We start from the raw sequence: 21481 nt of genomic DNA on the forward strand, positions 1-21481 counted from the left end.
CTTCATTGTTCCGGAACTAATTTATTAACCGATAGCATTGTCGATATAGCTGGACTCAGCTCGCAAAATTTTACAACATTTCGGCCACGTGAATGTGGCAACATCACATAAAATATTCTATGCTCAATCGTGTTGCTAAAAAGGTATATGCTCAATCGTGCTTTACCGATTTGTTTTCTCTCTCTGGCCCACGCGCAACATAGACAAAACACATTAACGCAGAACCGTTTTTTCTATGTTTTTAAGTAATCTTAGAGTAAAATCACTCATTACAAAAAAGATAGAGAATAATATTTTTGAGAGAATGACATATCGATTTTATATTTTATTGTAATTAGACTTTGTATTCGACTTTCAGAACAAACGAAAAAATGTTGTAAATTTAAATTATGTTTAAATTGTTTCGAGACGATATTTAGACAAATCGATTCGTCATTCCCGCAAAAATATTATTCTCTGTATTTTTTGTGATGAGTGATTTTACTCTGAGATTACTTTCAAAAGACGTAGAAAACACGATCCTGCGTAAACGCGCGTTTTGTCTATGTGGCGCGTGGGCCGGAAAGAGAATACAAATAGCGCGCTGACATGGTCTTAACGCGGTTTCACAGCATATTATTATACCGTAGAACATATTATTATGTCTATGTATGGTATTCGGATAGGACACGGGACCGAGACTTGTACATCTCACGTAGACGCCTCTTCGCCCGGACTTCCGGAAACAGTCGTAGGAATGCGCGTATATATTACACACACGGTCGTATCGGAAGAGAGCAGCAACGCTGTTTGAACGATCCCGTTCGCGTATTTCCGTCGGCACGCGCATTCGTGTGGTACGGTACACGACGAATAAATCCGATAAAGACCGCCCGAGGAATGCGCGCGTGTCTGTTTTCGAAGGGTCGTCCGCACTTCGTCGAAGCAATACGCTACCCCGCACACGCAACTTTTGTACACGTCTCGCCGCTTTCGGGGAGACGACGGTTTTTGACAGGGTTTCCGTATATAATACATATATACTATACCATTATAACGTTTCAGTCCGGCGACGCGTGTGCACCCTATAGTGTGTATATAGTGTGCTAATATCGGAGGGAAAAAATAAAAACGGACCGTTTTCCGACGTCATCATATTATATTATAGGCGTGAGTGCCAGCAGGTGTTTTCGGTTCGTCAGCGGTAGACACCACGCGCGATACCAGCTGCAAAGCCGGTATAAAACGGTACTATATACCGCAGTTACGTGTCTTTGGGGGTCCGATCGTCCTCGCCATCCCATCGCCGGCTAAATTATTTCACGACGCACCGGCTATAGTGCTTAGGTCTTACGTGGCCTATGATCCCCCGCTCTCACCCTGCACCATCGTCGAGGTGTCCCGTTTTATTTATTTTCCATATTATATAGGTATAGATGTACATTTTAATAAATTTCTATCGTTCGTACAAGGTTAGGTTATGGCATCCCCGCTCCCACCTCCACCTCGATACGTACGGATTAGTTTATGCGCAGCTACATATAGCTAGGATATGTCATGCCAGGAGAATAACTAGGAATAGAAAAATCAGGATTATATTTTCATGAAAGTTTCTTCATGGACTCGTATTGGCGGTATGGTGAGTGCCAGCTGGTGTTCTAGGTTCGTCGGTGACAGAGACCGCGGTGGCCACGCGCGATACCACTATACCAGCTGGTATAAAACGATACTATACCGCAGTTACGTGTCTTTGGGGATTCGATCGTCCCCGCTATCACATCGTCGGTTAAATAATTTCATGACGCACCGGCTATACCGCTTAGGTTTTACGCGGCCGATGATCCCACGTCCTCGCCCTGCACCATCGTCGCCGTGTCTCGTTTTATTTATTTTCCGGATATCCATATTTTTTTTTTTGTTACGAAAAAATCCTATCGTCCGTAAAAGGTTAGGTTATGGCATCCCCACTCCCACCTCCACCTCGATGCGTACGGATAAGTTTATGTGCAGCTACATATATAGGTATATGTCGTGCCAGGAGAATAACTATAGGGATAGAAAAAACAGGATTATTGTGTTTAAATAAGACACCTGCAGTAAGAGATGCAAAGACCGTCAGTCTTTCGGCTCCCTATAGTCGGCTTATCGTGGGGTTTGTCGAGTAGATACTTTCGTCTATATCTACTTTGGGGTATATTATAATTATAATGTCCATTCCAGTGTTTTTGTACAATTGAAAGTTTATTCATCGACTCGTATTGGTGGTATAGTTTTAGGTTCGTCGGTGACAGAGACCGCGGTGGCCACGTCCGATACTACTATACCAGCTGATATAAAACGGTACTGTACCGCAGTTACGTGTCTTTGGGGGTCCGATCATCCCCGCCATCCCATCACCGGCTTAATTATTTCATGACACACCGGCTATAGCGCTTAGGTTTTACGTGGCCGATGATCCCAGTACTGGCGCATCGGACGCAGTTTTATTATACGTCATCTGGAACTGTCAACCCACTGGGGTATCTTTAATAAGATGTTATTGACGTCTCGACTGATTTAACTCCTTATCTCGCCTGGAGTGGCCGAGAAAACAGGATTTCCAACGGTTTGGGTTGGGAGCAGAAGGAATAAAACTTCAGGACCCGTAGAGCTCGACGACGGATTTTAGAGCCAGCGTAGGGGAAACCTATGAAACCACAACAGATAATCCTACAATCCTGCCTCTCAAGGTCTTAGAATTCACCTATAAGGGACCGACGAATTATTTTTCAAAATATTTTTAACCACATTCATCACATCACATACTATGCCCCTGTTGCAGAAAGGATTTAGACCCGACACCAGGGTACCAACGCCCTTCGGTACTGGATACTGTCACCGGCTGTAGATACCTATACGTTATAAATTATTTATGGCAGTTATGATTCTCGGCCCTCGGTTGAAGAGAATCTCTATTCACTTTTTTTTTTAATAAATGTGTGAGTCAATTTTGAAATAATTGTATTATTAAAATCAATATACAAGTATTAAACGGATTTTCAATTATAACCTTAAAATAAGAAGAATACATTTCTCACAAAATATGTATAATTGTTAGAACAAACAGTGTTCAGATTTCAACACTTTTAATTTTATACGAGATTTATAAAATTATTTAAGTCATTTTAATTTCATAATAGGTATATCTATATATGGCTATACAGCCTATACCTAATAAGTAATAATGCAATGTAAGTAATAGAATTAGGATAAAATAATAAAAAAAAATGGATATTATTGATAAGCCAGTATATAATATAATTTTGCCCAACTAATAAATTAAAGTTTTTTTATAACAGAAAATTATTAAAATGAATTACCTAGAAAAATAGTTTTAAATTAATTTTATGTATCTCAAATAAAATTGTAAAATAATAACCGTTATTTAAGTAATAATTGCCTATTATCATAAATATATAATTATAATATATAGGTGTATATAATATCTTATACATTTAATGAACAATCTAAAATAACATTTATTTTGTTGTAATTATACATTTAAATTGAATGGTACCATTGTACCAATAATGATATCTTTATAAATATCACGCATACAACGAGTTAACGTGCAATGCATTCCAAAACTACTCAACCAATTTAGAGAAAAATATGTTCAACGTGTGTGATTTGGTTCAACTTAAAATATAGGACAATTTTTACCTAGATAAGTAGTAGTTAATTTTTTTTTATTGAACATTTAAGAAAGGATCTTGATATTATTACGATTGACATTATTCGAATGGTTGCTATTGGTTACGGCTTACAGCAGTATTATAATTAATAAATTGCTATTGGTTACAGTTTACAGTATTATTAAAATTAATTGTTTTAACATATTTAATGCAATAATATTATTGACATAAAAGATTTTAAAATTAATTCTAAAGGTATAAATAGTTAGCATTTTTGACGGGCAACGAAGTTCACTGAGTCAGCTATAGTTACTATATACTTTTAATTGTTTATTTAAAGTAGTACGTTTATATAATATATAAATATTATAACACATAATTTGTATTAAAATATTTATTAGATAATAATATTATATAGGATATAATTGTCACAATTATTATTATAATTAAACATTTCTCATACCCAGAAAATCAAAATTAAAAAACACAGAGGCCACTGTTCTGAGTATTAAAAGTTTCACATACATGTATGATGTATTGTAAGTATTTTATTGTTACATAAGTCTTAATTATTTATTATTAGGTACATATTATTATTATAAATGATCTAAAGTGCAGTTGAATAAAAAAAAAATACCATAGCTTTCAAGCTTCTACATTATGTGTTTTATTTAATCTTCAAGAATTTCTAAGCTGAAACATATTTCGAACATTTTTAACCTTACAGTTTCTTTAAACACTCTCTTGACATTGCGTTGTTCCTTGTCAAACATTTTGAAACTGTCACACCAAATTTGGTGGCTTTCTTTCTACATTCCATCCGTATTTTGACATAGTATATACAGGTACTGTTGTTTAATTTTTTTTTTTATAATAAATGATGCATATTTTTTACACGATCTTAAAAACGGTTTTTTCCCGAATGAATGTAGGGACGGACCCAGGAGTGAGCCTAGGGTTCCAGCCTCCTCCCCCCAGACATATTATTTCTCCAACTTTCCTAGGGAAATTTACATAAAAACTAATTTAATAATTATTAGTTATTCAATATATAATCATTAATTGATTTATTACATTAGGTAAGTTTATTTCTACTAATAATGGAAAAACATTTTAAATTAAGTAAATAGTGTAATAGTATAATATTGTGATTGTATTTGTGTTGTAAAAATATTGCCCCCCCCCCCCTTATGCTCTGGATGCTCTATATCCGTGCCTGTTGCATGGTTCCCAATAATATTATAAGCACGAGATTTAAAACAAATTTTGGTCGTTGGATTTTTTGATTATTCCACTGTAAATACTATTTATTGAATTTTTCTCGGATAAATTTTCATTATTTTATTTAGTTATAAACGAATTTTATTTTTAGTAGGTACCTTAACAGTTAATTAGTCGATATTTCACATAAATATCGTACATATATAAGGAGATTCGATACCTTGATTTTCTGGCGGGTTATTTTCCAAACATACCAATTGATCTAATGAGGCGATAAGAATTCTAAAAACAAATTTGAATTTGTCGTCAAGTCTGCTTGAAATCGACTTTCTCTCATTTTCGATTTTTTGATTTTAACTTCTCCAAAAATTGAAATACAACAAATTTTAAATACTCTTTTTTAATGAAATTTTTAGGAATTTGGGGTATAATACCAAAAATGTAGGAAAGTCGATTTCAAGTAGAATTGACGACAAATTTAAATCTGTTTTCAGAATTCTTATCGCTTTATTAAATCGATTGGTATGCTTGGCAAAAAAACACGTCTAAAATACCATGTCACGCGTGTGTTAGACAAAAACAGAAAATCATGGTATCAAATCGCCAGCTTAATATAAGTTTCTCAAAACTTTTACTGATTACATAAATGTTATAACTTTGAAACTAAATACCTTATAATCTTATAACTAAGGTATATCAATCAAAATAAATAAAACATTAAAAATGGTCATCAGTTCAAAGTGTTTAAAAATTAAGGTAAAAATGTAAGATTTATCAAAATATAATCTATTAGGTACCGGCATAAACTTGGTCAGAACACGAGAAAAATTCAAAAGCCCTATAATTAAAAATACTGAGTATAATAAATCTTCAAGAATTTTAAACAAAAATATTAAAAAAAAAATAACGTTTTCAATCAAATAATACTCCGCACGTAAAATTGTTTGTGTGCCTACTTGTTATTCTTTTCACTAGTAAATATTTTTCGATGAAAGAGTACTATAATCTTTCCAAATGAATTTTAAATCCTATACTCATAAAAAATTAAAATACGGTCATAGAGGAAATTGAAAGCGGTGATTCGTGGTCTTTGTCTAACACTCGAAACATATAGGGATTTAGAAGTGTTCTATTTTCAACGTACCGATTGACCTATAAAGTGTGTAACGAACCGATAACTGTGATAAGAATTCTGAAAACGGATTTTTTATACTTATTATATTTTAAAAATTGAATTCTTGACATATTTTTAATTTCTATATTTGTAATATAACTTTTTTTAGGATTTATGTCGATTAAATCAAAAATGTGGACAAATCTCTCACGTATACACTCAACGGTGTATTAAAACAATAAAATCTGTTTTCATAAATATTATTGCTTCACTAGATCAATTGGTACCTACGTTGGAAAAGAATTCGTCATCTATATTATAAATTCCTATTATACTCGTATATTAGACAAAAACATGAAAACATCACTCTCAACCCTTATACATAAAACAATAAATCTTAAATCTTACTCACAAAAAATATTTGGTAATAATTTTTGTTGTCATCTTAAATACTTCATTTTCAAATATTAAATTCTTCAAATATATTGATTACGATTGTCAATAAACTTTACAAAATTAAAAACATAAATCATTTAAAATATTCATTTTGCAAGAATGATAGTATAATATTTTCACAATAACCCTATCATAATGTATATATATATATTTAAATTCTTTATTTTTTTTATCGATCTCTCAAAATTTTTTGAATAGGTAGTAATTTATTCCAACCCTATTTTAACAAAATAAAAAATACATTATTGGACATTGTTCAGTCTTATAGTTTTTTATACAAAATGAATTAACTCAATAAGATTATTTTTAAATTTGTACTTTAATTTAAATTGAATTAGGTGAAAGTATGTTAAAATATATAGAAACGTATTTATTTTATAATAGAAAATTTATTAATTATACTTATCAATATAGGTAACGTGTAAGCAAATTAATTATTCATCAAATGCATTGTTTAAAATTACAAAGCATTAAAAACTTATAATTATATTGAATAAAAAGTAATCTATGTATTTTTTTAGACTTGGGACAGCATTTTATTTTTTCTACATATTTTGTAATTTATAAAAATGAACTGATTGTAATATAATAGTAAATTAGTTTTTAAACTTTTATAAAAGATAAATAATTTATGAGGGATAAGATAATAAAAGATAAGTAATTTAATAACATAAAAAATTATTCAAATATTTTGATATTTTTACTCGTAATATGTTTTAAATGTAATTCATTGTTATGAATTAATTATTATTTTATAAAAACTAAAAGCAAGTTTCATCACATTTTGTGTTTTTTCTACATTAATTCGTTTCTCATCGTGTTTTTGAAATTGTATATACTAGGTATTACGTTTTATAAGCTAAAACTTATTTATAACATTTTCTCCAAAAGTATGGACCGTATTTTGTAATAATGCGGATACAGAAACTAAAAATAATGGGTTTGAAAGAGTAATAAATGAGTACATTTTTAGCAATGGGATGTTGAGGGGTGGATTGTGAATATATTAACATTTAGTTTTATGTAATGGCATAATTATACTCAATTTATTTTTAGTATTTGCATTTTCAAAGTAAAACAGATTCAGTCATGTCTTAAAATAAAACAAAAAAATTTCAATCACGTAGGTAAACATTCTCAGATGCGTGTTAACTTTATTGTAAATAGTGCACAATAAAATAATAATACAGTAGCAGAAGACCGTATTAATAAATATTTAAGTTTTATAAAATAGTATATTATGTATACCTATAAGTAGTATAACTACTATAACTGATATAGGATATGACGTGTTATACGATGTTAAATAGTTTCGAATTTAAATTTTAACTAATACTGATTATAATATAATGTGTTATGCATAGTTACTATACATAGATACTACAGTTGATATAAAATATATACACTTGATGGACGATATAAATTAAAAATTATTATTGGTTAACTCAGTTTTAAAAATATAGTAATATGATGTTTAGTTATTAATATTCTATTCCAAAGGTTTCTGATACAAACTGAAAGAAAATATAAAACCAAGTCAGCCTAGCGTATTATAATTTATAAGAATTTCATGTACACATAAAAATGGACTTAATATTCGTATAAATGAATTTCATATTCGTAAAAATTATAAAATATAAAATTGTAAATGATCGTTACTGTCCACTGTATAAATATAATATATTTAGTATTTACAGTGTGATCATTTTTTCATAATATTATAACAATACGTTTCTCGTCCGGATTATGGTGGATTGTATTGGGACATTGTTGACAACTCGTTATACACATATACGTATATGTGCAGTTAAGCTTGTGTTTTTAAAAATACAAACACCCATTTTGAACAACCATATTTTTAAGAGTAAATTTGACTGAACGAGTGTAATTTAAAATTTAATTGTAAAATATAAATACGTGATTCTACGTATAAAAATATTATGTTGATAACAGTTTTAATATCTATAGAAAACTGTATTTAGAATTTTTTTTCAGTATTATTTATTGTTCAATAGTATTTTTGTCATCCAAAATATTATAAATTGTATAAATACTTAATACTGTTTTAGTAGAATAATATTTAGTACAATATTTAAAAATAATACGTGTTAACGATAAAACTTAACGTGGAGTTGATTTAGTGAATTTTGATTTTAGAGCAATAATTTTACAAACAATAATAATGGATCTTGAAAAAAAAAATTAGTCAATTAAATTATCAAAAATAAATATTGATAAAAATAGAAGTTTGAGATTTTCGTATAAAATAATGTTTTTTATGGATCTCTAGTTATTGTCAAAAAAAAAACCCCGATTCGATTCAACGTTATAGGCAGGTACTTGATAAATTTTGTAGGTAAGATAAATAAAGTTTTTGATAGCCTATGATTGCATTGATATAATCAACGTTAGTTAAATTCAGCTAAATTGCATCGAAGTTATTCGAATACAGACTTTCAAAGAAAAATATTACTACACATAGATTGTCTTAAAAAATAAATTCGTTCATACCAAATCGATCTGATTAAAACACCGGTTATTGATCAGATGGTAGGTAAGTAAATCTAGGGCAGTTTTGTAAATACTTACATAATACGCATTCAGTAATTAATTATTATCTAGTTTGGTACTGAATAATAGTTAAAAAATAATTTTGAAATTTGTTAAACACATGAGTGCAATAGTTTTTATTAGTTTCATTCAAATTTCATACAAGCCAATAACATATCCTACACCAGTGAACAATAATCGATAAAGTGTACTTTTTTTTGCTTCTGTTTATCTTAAAATAAATCTCGATTTATATACCTAAATCTGACAACGTGTTACGTTTTATAACGTGATCGCATTGCATACAAGACACAAGACGTATTATACAACGCTAAAATTTATAGTTTGCTTTTTTCGTCGTATTAATATTTTAGACATTTAGTATTTAATGCTATTTGAGTAGGATATTACGCAGAATTATTAGTTAACGGGAAACGTGTTAAGTTTAAAACGTGTGGACCTATATTAAGTATTTTTATAGTAGATACCAATTATTATTCAGTACTTACATAAAAGCTATATCATACAATGATATTTTATACCCGTAATATATTAAATGTGGGCCATTGGAAAATTTATCAAAATGGTTTTTTTTTTTTTTTAAATAATTATTCATACGACTTGCATTACAGCCAAGAGTAACACAAGAATTTTTTTTTAATTTTAGTTTCAATTCCTGTAAGTATACGTAAATCTTAAATTATGTAAGGGAAATAAATTTTAAACTAATATTGCATTTTTAACCTTTTGGTATAAAAACATGAAATATCTCTACCGAGAAACTGTAATAAATATGCAAAATATTTATGTAAAACCATAGTGTAGTTTTATAAAAAAATATATATATTTGTATTAAAAAGTTTATTACCTATTCATTTTTATAACTGCTTTGTTTATTCACCATCTATTGTTGATGAAATAAAATAAAAACTGTATTTTAATAAAGATTACTAAGGAATAAAGTACAAGTTTAAACTAAGAAAACTTAAAATGTAAATATTTTTTCTAAACATTACTTATCAACCTTCTTAAAGTAAACTTAGACATAAGACAATCTGATGTATTGGTTTATTTTTATTCAAATAAATCCAATATTTTAATTAATTGACAAATTAATCGAATCTATTTAGATAATCGTTTAAATAAATTATTATAAAATTAAAGAAAAGAAATAACTTTTCATTTAGTACCTATATTTATAATATATGATGTGCGTATCTGATTCTACTGTTTCGTATTTAAATCTTAAATATCACCGTTAATTTTTGAACATGAAACCTATGGGACTTACTGCAGTCTCATTGAAACTTCGAATGATCAAAGTATTTTAGTTTAAAATCAAATAATAAGGATATTTTAATTATTCACTAATTTATATTAATATATAATAATATTAATATTACTTTTTCATTTACAATTTAAATTTTTCCAGCAGGGTATTTTTGTCCGTTCAATTCCGTATTGTAAACGAACATACGAGCTTATCAGTCAAACGGATGCATATATAGTTATATAAATTCACGATCGAGGATCTCGATCAAAATAAATCATCGCGTATTACACATGGGTGCACGATCAAATAAAATATAGCTACTAAATCGGGCTCGAGACGTTTATCACGAAACACGTCGATTTGTATTATTACACCTATATAATACAAGTAAATATATATTATAATAATTATAATATGACATATATAATATTGTTATAATATGTGCAACAGTGAGGTGGAAGGCAATCGTCCCGCTTGTTTTTGGATAATAATATAACATCACGAGCTCGACAGAAATGTGTGAGAGAGAGAGAGAGAGAGAGAGAGAGTGACAGACAGGCAGAGCCGAACACTTACGATTTTCGTGTTGAGATTCCGGAGCTGAGATTCGGCGTATCGGAAATCGCGTTTGGACTTTCGGTGATCCGCGGGCTTCGCGTCCATGTCGACGGCCGTACGTCGTACCACTGCGGACGCCGTAACACTGCCGCGAATGTGTCGCCGAGAAGGGTTTCACGAGGAAGTGGGTACACCTCGGGGGGTAGGGGGTAGTTTTTTGGGGGAGGGGCGGAGGGCGACACGACGTCAGCGACGACGGGAAGCGCGCGCCTGTGTTGTTATGACGGCGGTGCCGCCAGACTTGCGCGATGACCGCTCGACTAGGAAGTTTTTTGGATCTCGTCGAAAATCGCGCGCGTTGTCCTGCCGGCAGACTCGCCGAGATGTCCAACACCAGAGGCCATTACGACGGTGACCGTCATAAAATATTTGCATATTATATTTACCTGTATATTATACCTGATATTGTGAACCGAGCGAACCTCTGCAGCGAAGATCGGTTAGACCCACCTGTCCCAAATTGTACCGTACGTGATGCGCTGAAGTAACCGTGGAATTTCGAACCCTCATCACTTAGCCGTGGAGGTGATATTGTTATCTTAAGATATCCCTCTTATCCCTCTCCGTAACATACCTTTACTTCTGCAATCTTTTTTGTGCCCTCTCCCGGCAAATACAAATCTAAGAAAATATTAATGCGCAGGCCACAGGGTATCGTTGAATCGTGTAGAAAAATTATATCCCTAAGGCCCGCAGCTACGGTCAAGTTGCATTTTAAATTTTAGAATGTTATTATATTATTTACTCAATTGAACTCAGAAACACGACCACATAATATGCATAAATTTATGTTATAATAGTATTTCGTATAATGCGCTCAAGTGACATTGAAATTTCGAACCCTTATATACCTACCGCTGAGCCGCTGAGGTAATGTTATCTTAGGATATATCCTTCTTATCCCTCTCCAAAATATTTCTGCAATCAGTTTTGGTGTCCTCTAGGTAAAAATAAAACCAAGAAAATATTAATTCAACGTATATCGTTGAGCCGTATGGAAAAATGATATCCCTACGGCCCAGGTACGGTCAACTTGCGTTTTACATTTAGAATGTTATATTATTTACTCAATTACACCCAGCAACATGACCACAGACGTGCATATAGATTTATGTTAATACGGTTTTTGAAATAATGAGTTTTTACTGAAGCAGTTAAATTAATATCGCCTTGCCGCGGTAATGTATATTGTAATAATATATTACCCAATGACCAGTGTTGCCGTAGGTTTAATCAATAAAAAAAAATAAAAAAAAATATGTTATAAATTATAGGTGATGCATATAAAAACCCGGAAAACAATAATACGAACTCATATTACTGTTTTAAAACAATTTATTCAACAAAAACATCATTGTTAAATAATTATTACAATGTATAATCACTCCGCTCAAAATAACTAACGAAGACAAAATATTACGTCGTTGTAACGAATGGTAAGTAATAGGTATACCTACCTAAATTTGTTTTTACACTCCATTTTATTGTAATAATTATTAATTTGTTACTAGTGTATAATTAAAAATTATATTAATTATAGAAGTCGGACTACAATACGCATCGATATGCTCGTAACCAGGATTTATTTTCAGAGGGGTGTCTTAATTGTATACATTCGTGAAGTTGACCCACCTAGGCCAAAATGGACCAACTTCACAAGTTCAAAAGTTTATAGCGGCTACCTGGAGGACTTAAAAATTCTAAAAATAGACTTTCGAATACTTGCAAATTACTTGAAAAATAATGACATAGATTTAAAAAAAAAATGAAGTACTTAGGTGAGCCAACTTCACGAACGTTAATTTTATATTTAAATATCACTTGGCGGGGTTCATGCACACTCTGTTATAGTAATCAATCTTAATAATAATATCAAATATAATAAAGAACCATAAGACAACAAATTATTTATAACAATTATAGGTATCTGAATCATGTATTATAATTATGTAACAGAAAGATCATACAAAAATAAAAATTGATATTTGTAAGACAAAAATTATTTAAATAATCATATGGAAAATAAATAGATAATTTGAGATTTACTTGTCTGAAAATTTTCAAAAATAATTGCTTAAAAAAATGTATTATGTTTCAAATGAATTTACTCTAAAAAATAATTGTTTAAAAAAATTTATTATGTATCAAATGAATTTACTCTAAAAAATAATTTTTAAAAATAAACTACTTGACTAAAATAAACGTTTTTACCACCAACGTTTTTTTAAAAAAAATATACATTAGTACCTAATAATTGTAACGCAAGCGTCTATAAATGATGCATACAGAAAAAAAAATGTTTAACCATTGATTAGAACAAAAGTTATTTCATTTGTCAGATTATTCACTTTGTTACACTTTGTATATTAAATTCAAACAATGTGGTTACAACACCAAAAACACCCATCTCGCCACGTCACTGTTCGTCAGTGCGTCGTATGACAATTAACTTATGGTGTATACTTTTTCGCGTATCTTACGAATAATCGTTTTCTGTTAAGTTTTGAATATTATGAATGCTACAAATACGACTGTATTATGAAATTTATTTTCTTTTGATTGATTTTTACATACTTGTTTTTTTATAATTGATCGTTAACAATAAATTGGAACTATAATAGAGAAATAAATTCGTTGACATTTTCCAACCTTGTAAAAAATAACGGTGAAATTGATGATGAGGATAATATCATAAAAATCTGTGGCTGATAAAAGCAGCGTCATCTATCGACTCTATCGGCGTCGTTTTAAGCATCGCAACGTTCGCATCTCATTTTCGACACTAGCTGGCGCTATATTGACAGACTTTGACTGACGCGTGTCTTTTTATTTTTCTTTGATTTTCTGATTTTCAAGAACATATCTGTGCACGCCGAGATATTATACGCCAATGATAAAGTTTGTTTGTATTTTTAGGTTCTGAGAGTGAACCGGAGTGCGATGGATGTATTGGTTTCACAAATTATGTGTGTTTTTTATTTACGTGTATGTTGTCACCTATTGGGGTAGTAAAAATGCTCCATCTAATATCCATTTTGAGGGTGGTTTCTGGTAGACGATTGGATCCAGTTGAACATTTTAGAGGGGGGGGGGGGGAGGGTCAAATTGGGAAAATGTCCAGTACTTTTCAAAGAAACCGGGAAAAAAATAATTAAAGAATAACGGGAATTTTTACGTAAAACCGGTTTTCCACAAAATGTTCTTATTTTTCCACTATAGTCGGGGAATAATCCAACACTGTCAAACAAGTTTCCAACCGATTTAGTATTTTAAAATACTGTTTCTATAGAATTATAGACTATTATATAGTATGCTTAAAAAAACCACAAATCAGAATATTTAAATAAATGCATAGTCTAAGCATAACAATGAGTTAAGGGGTTTGAAAAACACTATGTAGATATACGTTTTGTATAAGGAGACACAGGGCTTCAAAACCTACTTTATAAATATATAATAACATCTGCAGGCTTTGAAAAACTAAAAAATCGAAATTTTAAATGTAACTTGAACAGAAATGTATTATTTTTGTATATTGTATACGTACATAATATAAATACTTACGATGAATCATCATAGTTTTTATGCTTTTGATAAAAGATGGAAAAATTGTTCCTTGGTCAAAAAGCTTGAAAATTCAAAACAAGGTTTCTCGTGAGATTTATACCGGTTACAAAATAACCAAAAGCAGTATTACCTGTAAATTAATATAGTCACGACTTTCACAAGTTGCATAAATTAACTTTACACTATCGTGTTTACGCGTTTATAAATAATAATAATAATAATATATAATATTTCAAATAAAAACCAATTAAATAACATAGGTAACAAAAACGTTTATTTATGTAAATCAACAAAAATTCTTCAACTAGGTGTTACTTAATTTTCTACGTGTCAGTCGTGTCACCTACTCATGATTTGTAATTTTATATATACAATTAGAATAAACAAAACAGTGAAAACGTGAGGTACTGATGTCAACTAGAATATAATATAATAATATGTTTGCTATTATAATATTACACGTAATCGTATATCCGTAACAAAAGTATTTATTATTTTACATCCAGAACCTCCGAGTATATAGGTACCTATCGCAAAATATAAAAGTTCAGACATGAGGTAAACATTTTCAAAAGAGATATACACTATATATTATACTTATAATATACCAACATTTCAGAAAAAAACTGATAATCTAATCTGCTCATAATTTTGTAGTGGTTCAAAAAAATATTATCCTAGAGACTTTTATAATAGCATTTATACCAGTATTGAGTATAATAATTATTAAATCGCTGGTATAATAGAATAAATGAATGAAAAAAATTGTGGAATCGTGTAGATTTTTTTTTTTTTTTATTGTGACAAATGCCTCGGCTACTATGGGCCATTGGCTACAAAAGAATATTACATAGTATTTAATAATAGATAAGTTACATTAAATATGGTAGGTACATTATACTTATAATATATATTAAATTTCTTTATGAAGTTCTGTATCCCTTAGGAATTTGAGAACGTTAGTTGTATCGATGTTGATGTTTTCAGCGAGATGGTGAGTTAGATTGAATTTTTGACGTTGTAATTCGTACTTTCTGCAGTCGGTGAGGATGTGTTTAACTGTGTAGATTTTAATAACCATTTATATACACACGTAGTCCCCACGTCGTTTCCGGTTACTCAAACACGATACACGCGCGAATCCGCGTAGAACTGGCCGTAGGAAATCCGTAGGAAATTCGTGACTAAGAGGATGACTTCCAGTGTTGAGCCGAGATAAATATAATTTTATCTGGATAAAGATAAATTATAATAATGTTATCTAGATAAAGATAAAGATAAATTAATTATTTATTTATAAAAAATTTTAAAATTATTATTATACCTATACGTATCTAGATGAATTATCAGATAATTTTTTTTTGTATATTGGTTTATAGAACTTTCTGTAAGCTCATAGAAGTATAGAATAACTTAATAGTATGTTATCAAAAATGTCCATAGTTATTAGTAAAAATCACATACTTAATAAATTACTTAATTGTCTACCTATAAATTATAATAAATAAAAGCCGTTTAATAAATTAAATTATTTGGATAAATTCATCTAGATAACGGTGATTTTTATCTTAGATAACTGTGTAAATTAATAATCTCTATTAATCTAGATAAGATAAAAGATAAAAGAATATTTATCTAGATAAACTCAACACTGATGACTTCGGGTCATATTATATAGTCTCGCGTTGACGGCCGATCATCGAGGCTAATATTAGTGTTCTTGCATTACCTCTGAAGCATTAGATAGAAAGCATTCCCCCTTCCATAACAACCGAACAGATAGAGAAGCCTTTACAGCTCCTAGCTCTTCCTAAAGACGTCTAAGTAGAAGACTAGTCGATGGATAAGAAATTATTGAACATAATATATAATATCAAATACTCCTAAACATAACTCATCACCTATCTTAAAAAACGAAAAATAATAAAAGACATTTTCGAAACGTCCTTGCCGCAAAAATCACCTACCACAACAAATGTACCATCCACACCTATTGTTAGAAATAAACAAAAAAAAAAAAAAAATCAAAAATTAGTTCCCGGTCAAACTCTTTCTCTTCATCAACAATAACAACCACTCACTATCACTTCTTCAATTTCAATATTGTTATTGAAAACTTCACAAGCAATTCTATTAACATTCATTCACTTTGTAAACAAGTAAATTCAGCTTGCAGATATGCCAAAAGTTTAGAAATAGCTTAAAACAGAAAGCAATTACAGACGTATCAGAACAAACTACTAAAAAACATGTCTACACTAACATTAACTGATGTTATGTATATAATAAATAATATGCATTATGCACGTATAACCGGTTAAACTATTAATGATGTTCATTCTATTTTAAACTTTATTGAAATTAAAACTACAGACATCATACAATTTGTATTATTTAATAACTCGGACACTCGCATAATTATGTTTTCGTATCAATCTAACTTAAGCTGTTTTAGTAAAATAAGTGTATTTTATGTAGATGGAACTTTTGAACATTGCACTAAATTTGCTCTCAGTTATTCACAGTTCATGGATTACATAATGTTTTAGATTCTGAGCGGAGCGAGGGATCTAGTGGTTTTACAATGGTGTTTATTTTTTTAATTTTTTTTTTATTCTGTATACAAAATGTCTACCAGAAGGAGTGCTTCGATTTCAATATATAGTATTATATCTTTTAGCAAATTGGATCAAGATTCAAGATGGTACTTTAAAAAGGTCTTTTTTTTATTTTCCAAATAGTTATTTAATGCCACGGGAAAAACCACCCACAAATTACAAAAAACCACTAAAAATGGGAATTTAATTTCTAACGCTTTGCTTATTAGTTATTACCATAGAAACGAATAAAAATAACGTTTTTAGAAACCAATAGTTTCTAACACCACAATGATCAAATTCACCAGGATCATCTTGAGTATTTAATTTGTTTGTTTGTAATCCAAAACCACAAAACACAGGAGGATTTTCACTTCGATATTGATATGTTAAATGAATATTTATAGTTCTTCCTGATATATTTATTTCCTCAATACATTGCGACGTTTTAAAATTAAAAGTATACTTTTTTTCTTGAGAAAATGTAGTTAACTCAGTTATCAATAAAATTTTTTGTAAAGGATTGTATTCTACAATTGGAATTTTAATTGTAAATTCATCAATAATAATTTTTCCTTCAACTGTTCCTGTAATATCTTTTTTTAATAATGCGTCATCATCTGTATTTCTATTAAAACATAATTCCATATCACAATTGAAAACAGGATATGGATGGTCTTTGAAAAATGGTAAACTAAATTGTGATAAGTTACCCATAACATTAAAATTACCTCCACCTTTAAAATTGCAACACAAAACCTGAGTTTATAGTTGGTCCGTTTAAATCCAGAGAGTAGCTAATCACACCTTTAATTGTACATACTCTTCCTACATACTCAATTTCAGATACTGTTTTACCACAAACTTTTGCTACAGCTTTAGTAAATAAATTTGGAGGAAAATTATCAATTAGTGGTATTTTTGAATCTTAAGGATATTTTTTTCCATCATTTTGCAAATATCTACCATACGTATAAAACTTTGTATTCTCAATATCCAGAAAACTATCCATGCTGTTTATTTTAAAAATTGTATCTTTATTATGTGTATTAAGTTGAGTGTTATTCGTAGGTATCCAAGTTTTAGTTTGAACTCTTTCAATAAAAGGATCATACTTTTTAAAAATATTATTCATTATTTATAATAGCAAAAATTAAAAAAAATTTTTATTGAAATAAAATCATCTAAAATAAAAAATAAAATAAAATCTTTATTTCATTTACCTAAGCGAGGTATGGAGATTGGTCCATCAGGTAAAGGAAAAACAACTGTGTTGAAGAGTATAATTTTAAATCATTGGACTAATTATGAAAATTTATATATTTTTACAAAAAGTATCGACCAACTAATTTATAAAGAACTGATAGAAATATTTGATGATATACTTGAGATTTATTTTTATATCTCTGATAGCTTAGTTATTTTTGATGATATTCCTTTAGATGAACAAAAACCTATTTATGAATATATGAATAGATCAATACCAAAAGATATTTCAGTTATTTTTTTAACACAATGTTATAGTTCAGCAAATAAACAATATATAAGAAATAATTTAACTATTTTAATGTTTTTTAAATCAACTCAATATATTAAAAAAATTTGGGAGGATTTTTTAAGTAATATTATTTCTTTAAATGATTTTAAAACTTTATGTTCATATTGTTGGAAAAATGACTATGGTTTTATAACAATCGATCTAATCAATAATAGTTTCTACTATAAACTTGAAAAATTAATAAAAAACTAATATTTTTCATATAATAAATGGATGTTGAACAAACTCAAAAGAATTTAAGAAAAATAATAAAAAAAAATTTAAAAAAAGGTGAATAAGTGGATGTCGCTCTGCTGTACAGTAGGTTACAAGTGAGGCCTTGTAATGGATGGTGTTAAATTTGAATTCAATGATATAATATCATTGTATAAGAAAAACGATTCTGAGCGAAAACGGTCAGTCAGCCTATGATATTACCGAGTATATTTGATGATATTATTGTGAATAAAGTAATTTATATATAACCTATTTACGTGGAGCCTTGTTTTAAATTTTCAATCCTTAGCCATAAAAGTTAAACATTTTATACATTTTTAACCACAAAATAATTAATAAATTACAAATTTGATAAATGTTGTCAAAATTTGAACTTTAAATGCTTATAAAAAAAAATTGTGCCTATGTATTTTTAATATTTTCTAACTAATATTAGAATGATATATCAGGAGCCTTATATTAAATTTTCACGCTTTTTTACCCAGAAAATAAAATTTTATTGATATTTATAGAAAAAAAAACTAAAAAAATTGAAAACTGACAACGTCCGTAAACAGCTCAAAAAGTGTCAAAATATTTTCAAAATTGTATCGTGTATAGAAAATGCTAATATAAACATTCAGTGAAATTTTCAAGTATCTACAGTCATTCGTTTTTTAATTACAATAAAATAAGAAAATTGTTACATGAGAAATCGAGTGAATATCAAATGTTGTAAAAATATAAATTTCAGACGCTCATAAAAATTTAATTTAAGTTTCTTGTAGACATTTTTTTTTTTTTGAGAAAGGTAGACAAACTTATGAGTAATCTTATATTATATTTTCAAATCTTAGATTTAAAAAGAAAGTTTTTATGAATTCTCAACTCAAAATAATTTGCTAATTTTGATGATTTTTCCGTATTTTGTCAAAATTTGAACTTTAAATGCTTATAAATATAAACTGTGACTAAGGATTTTTAATTTTTTTCATCTGCCTTTTAAACAATAACCTAGGAGCCTTCTATAAAATTTTCAAGCTTTTTTACTCAACAGATAAAATTTTATTGATATTTATAGAAAAAAAACTAAAAAAATTGAAAACTGACAATGTTCGTAAACAGCTAAAAAAGAGTCAAAATATTTTCAATATTTTATGGTGTATAGAAAATGCTAATATAAATATTCAGTCAAAATTTCATGTCCCTACTGTCCTTTGTTTTAGAGTTGCACCAAAAACCAAAATCGATTTTCTTAAAAACAGATTTTGCGTGAAAATTTTTTTTGAATTTCACGTCGCATTTGATAACTACTGGGAAACTTTTGACCCCCCAAAGTACCAACTAGATTCACTTTCCTATCAGAAAAGTTACTGTTGAAGAAAATCCAAGCATTTTTACTGTCCTAAAAGGTGATGACAGACACAAAAAGAAAAAGAAAAAAAAAAAGAAAAAGAAAAACACACATCATTGTAAAATCAATTCATTCATCGCTTCACTCAGAATCTAAAAGTTACTTTTTCAGAGCCACCAGAAAATCAAAACAATTTTAAGGAAGGAACTAATTTAGAAAACGAACCTAAAAATATTAAAGAATTAATTCATCTTGAACAAAATTTAAAAAATACTTTAAAAAAATTAAATTTACCGCATTTTGAAAAAAAGTCGAATTATTTGAAAAAAGATGAATATGAAGATGAAGATGAAAATAATGTAAAAAATTTAAAAGAAAAAGAATATTCACCAGCAAAGTAAGAAAAAAAAAATTTAAAAGTAACTATAGAAAAAGAGTTATAAATGATAAACATTCAGCAGAAGAAAAAGTAAAAAATTTTGATCTGTTAATGATGTTAAAGAGGTTGCTATTAAAACCGATAATGATATTCAAAAAATGTTAATACCTACTCCTTATAAACCTCGTAATCCAGAGATATTACGATTATTAAGTACAGGGGATTATGAAAATATTAAAACACCTAAAAGTTCTCCGACAAAAACAAAAAATAATTCTCCTATGCCTCCTGATACAATATTAGGTGAAAATGCATCAAAAAGTCTATCATCTATATCTGAAACTAATTCATTAGGAATATACTATAATACTCTTTCTGAAAAAAAAATATTTATTTATTTATTTCGATTCATTTGGAAATGGTCCTCCTCCAGAACTTGTAAAATATTTAGGTGAAGATAACCTTAAGTAACAGATGACAAATTCCAAGATTATAACGACCCACCTATATGTAGACATTTGTGTTTCGAATTTATTAAAAACTATAAAAAATTAATTTAAAATTTAATTATATAAAATAAATGGCGACAATCTAATACATTGCCATAAATGTAAAATTCAAACAAAAAATATAAATGCAACTAAACTTCAAACAGTTAATGGTAGATGGAGAATTTCATCAAAATGTTTCATCTATAAAACAAATTCAACCTTTTCTGGAATATATTTCTCTGAAATATAAGAAAGATATCTTATTTAACAAGTTAAAAAATGGAAAAAAAATCTTTTATTTTATTAACCTGACGTTCCACTAAAATCCAATTTTATATTTTGATTGATATTTCATGGGGGGTTAATTTTTTAATAAAAATTATTGTATTAAAAAATAATATTCTCTATAATAAAGAATGGAAGGATTAAAAAAAAATTGAATCTTTAATCAAAGA

General features: G+C 29.0%; 1 protein-coding gene across 1 annotated transcript in view; it reads right to left on the bottom strand.

Annotated features, from left to right (window-relative positions):
• Nucleotides 1-10958, bottom strand: part of LOC132953083 (uncharacterized) — a 65354-nt gene extending 54396 nt beyond the window's left edge. The window contains exon 1 of the mRNA XM_061025633.1: nucleotides 10844-10958. Within this exon, the coding sequence (XP_060881616.1) occupies nucleotides 10844-10930 (87 nt within the window). The 5' untranslated portion in view covers nucleotides 10931-10958. The remainder of the gene's footprint in view (nucleotides 1-10843) is intronic.
• Between the last annotated feature and the right edge of the window lie 10523 nt (nucleotides 10959-21481).

Source organism: Metopolophium dirhodum, chromosome 9 (genome assembly GCF_019925205.1).
Source record: "Metopolophium dirhodum isolate CAU chromosome 9, ASM1992520v1, whole genome shotgun sequence".
NCBI classification, from domain to species: Eukaryota; Metazoa; Arthropoda; class Insecta; order Hemiptera; family Aphididae; genus Metopolophium; species Metopolophium dirhodum.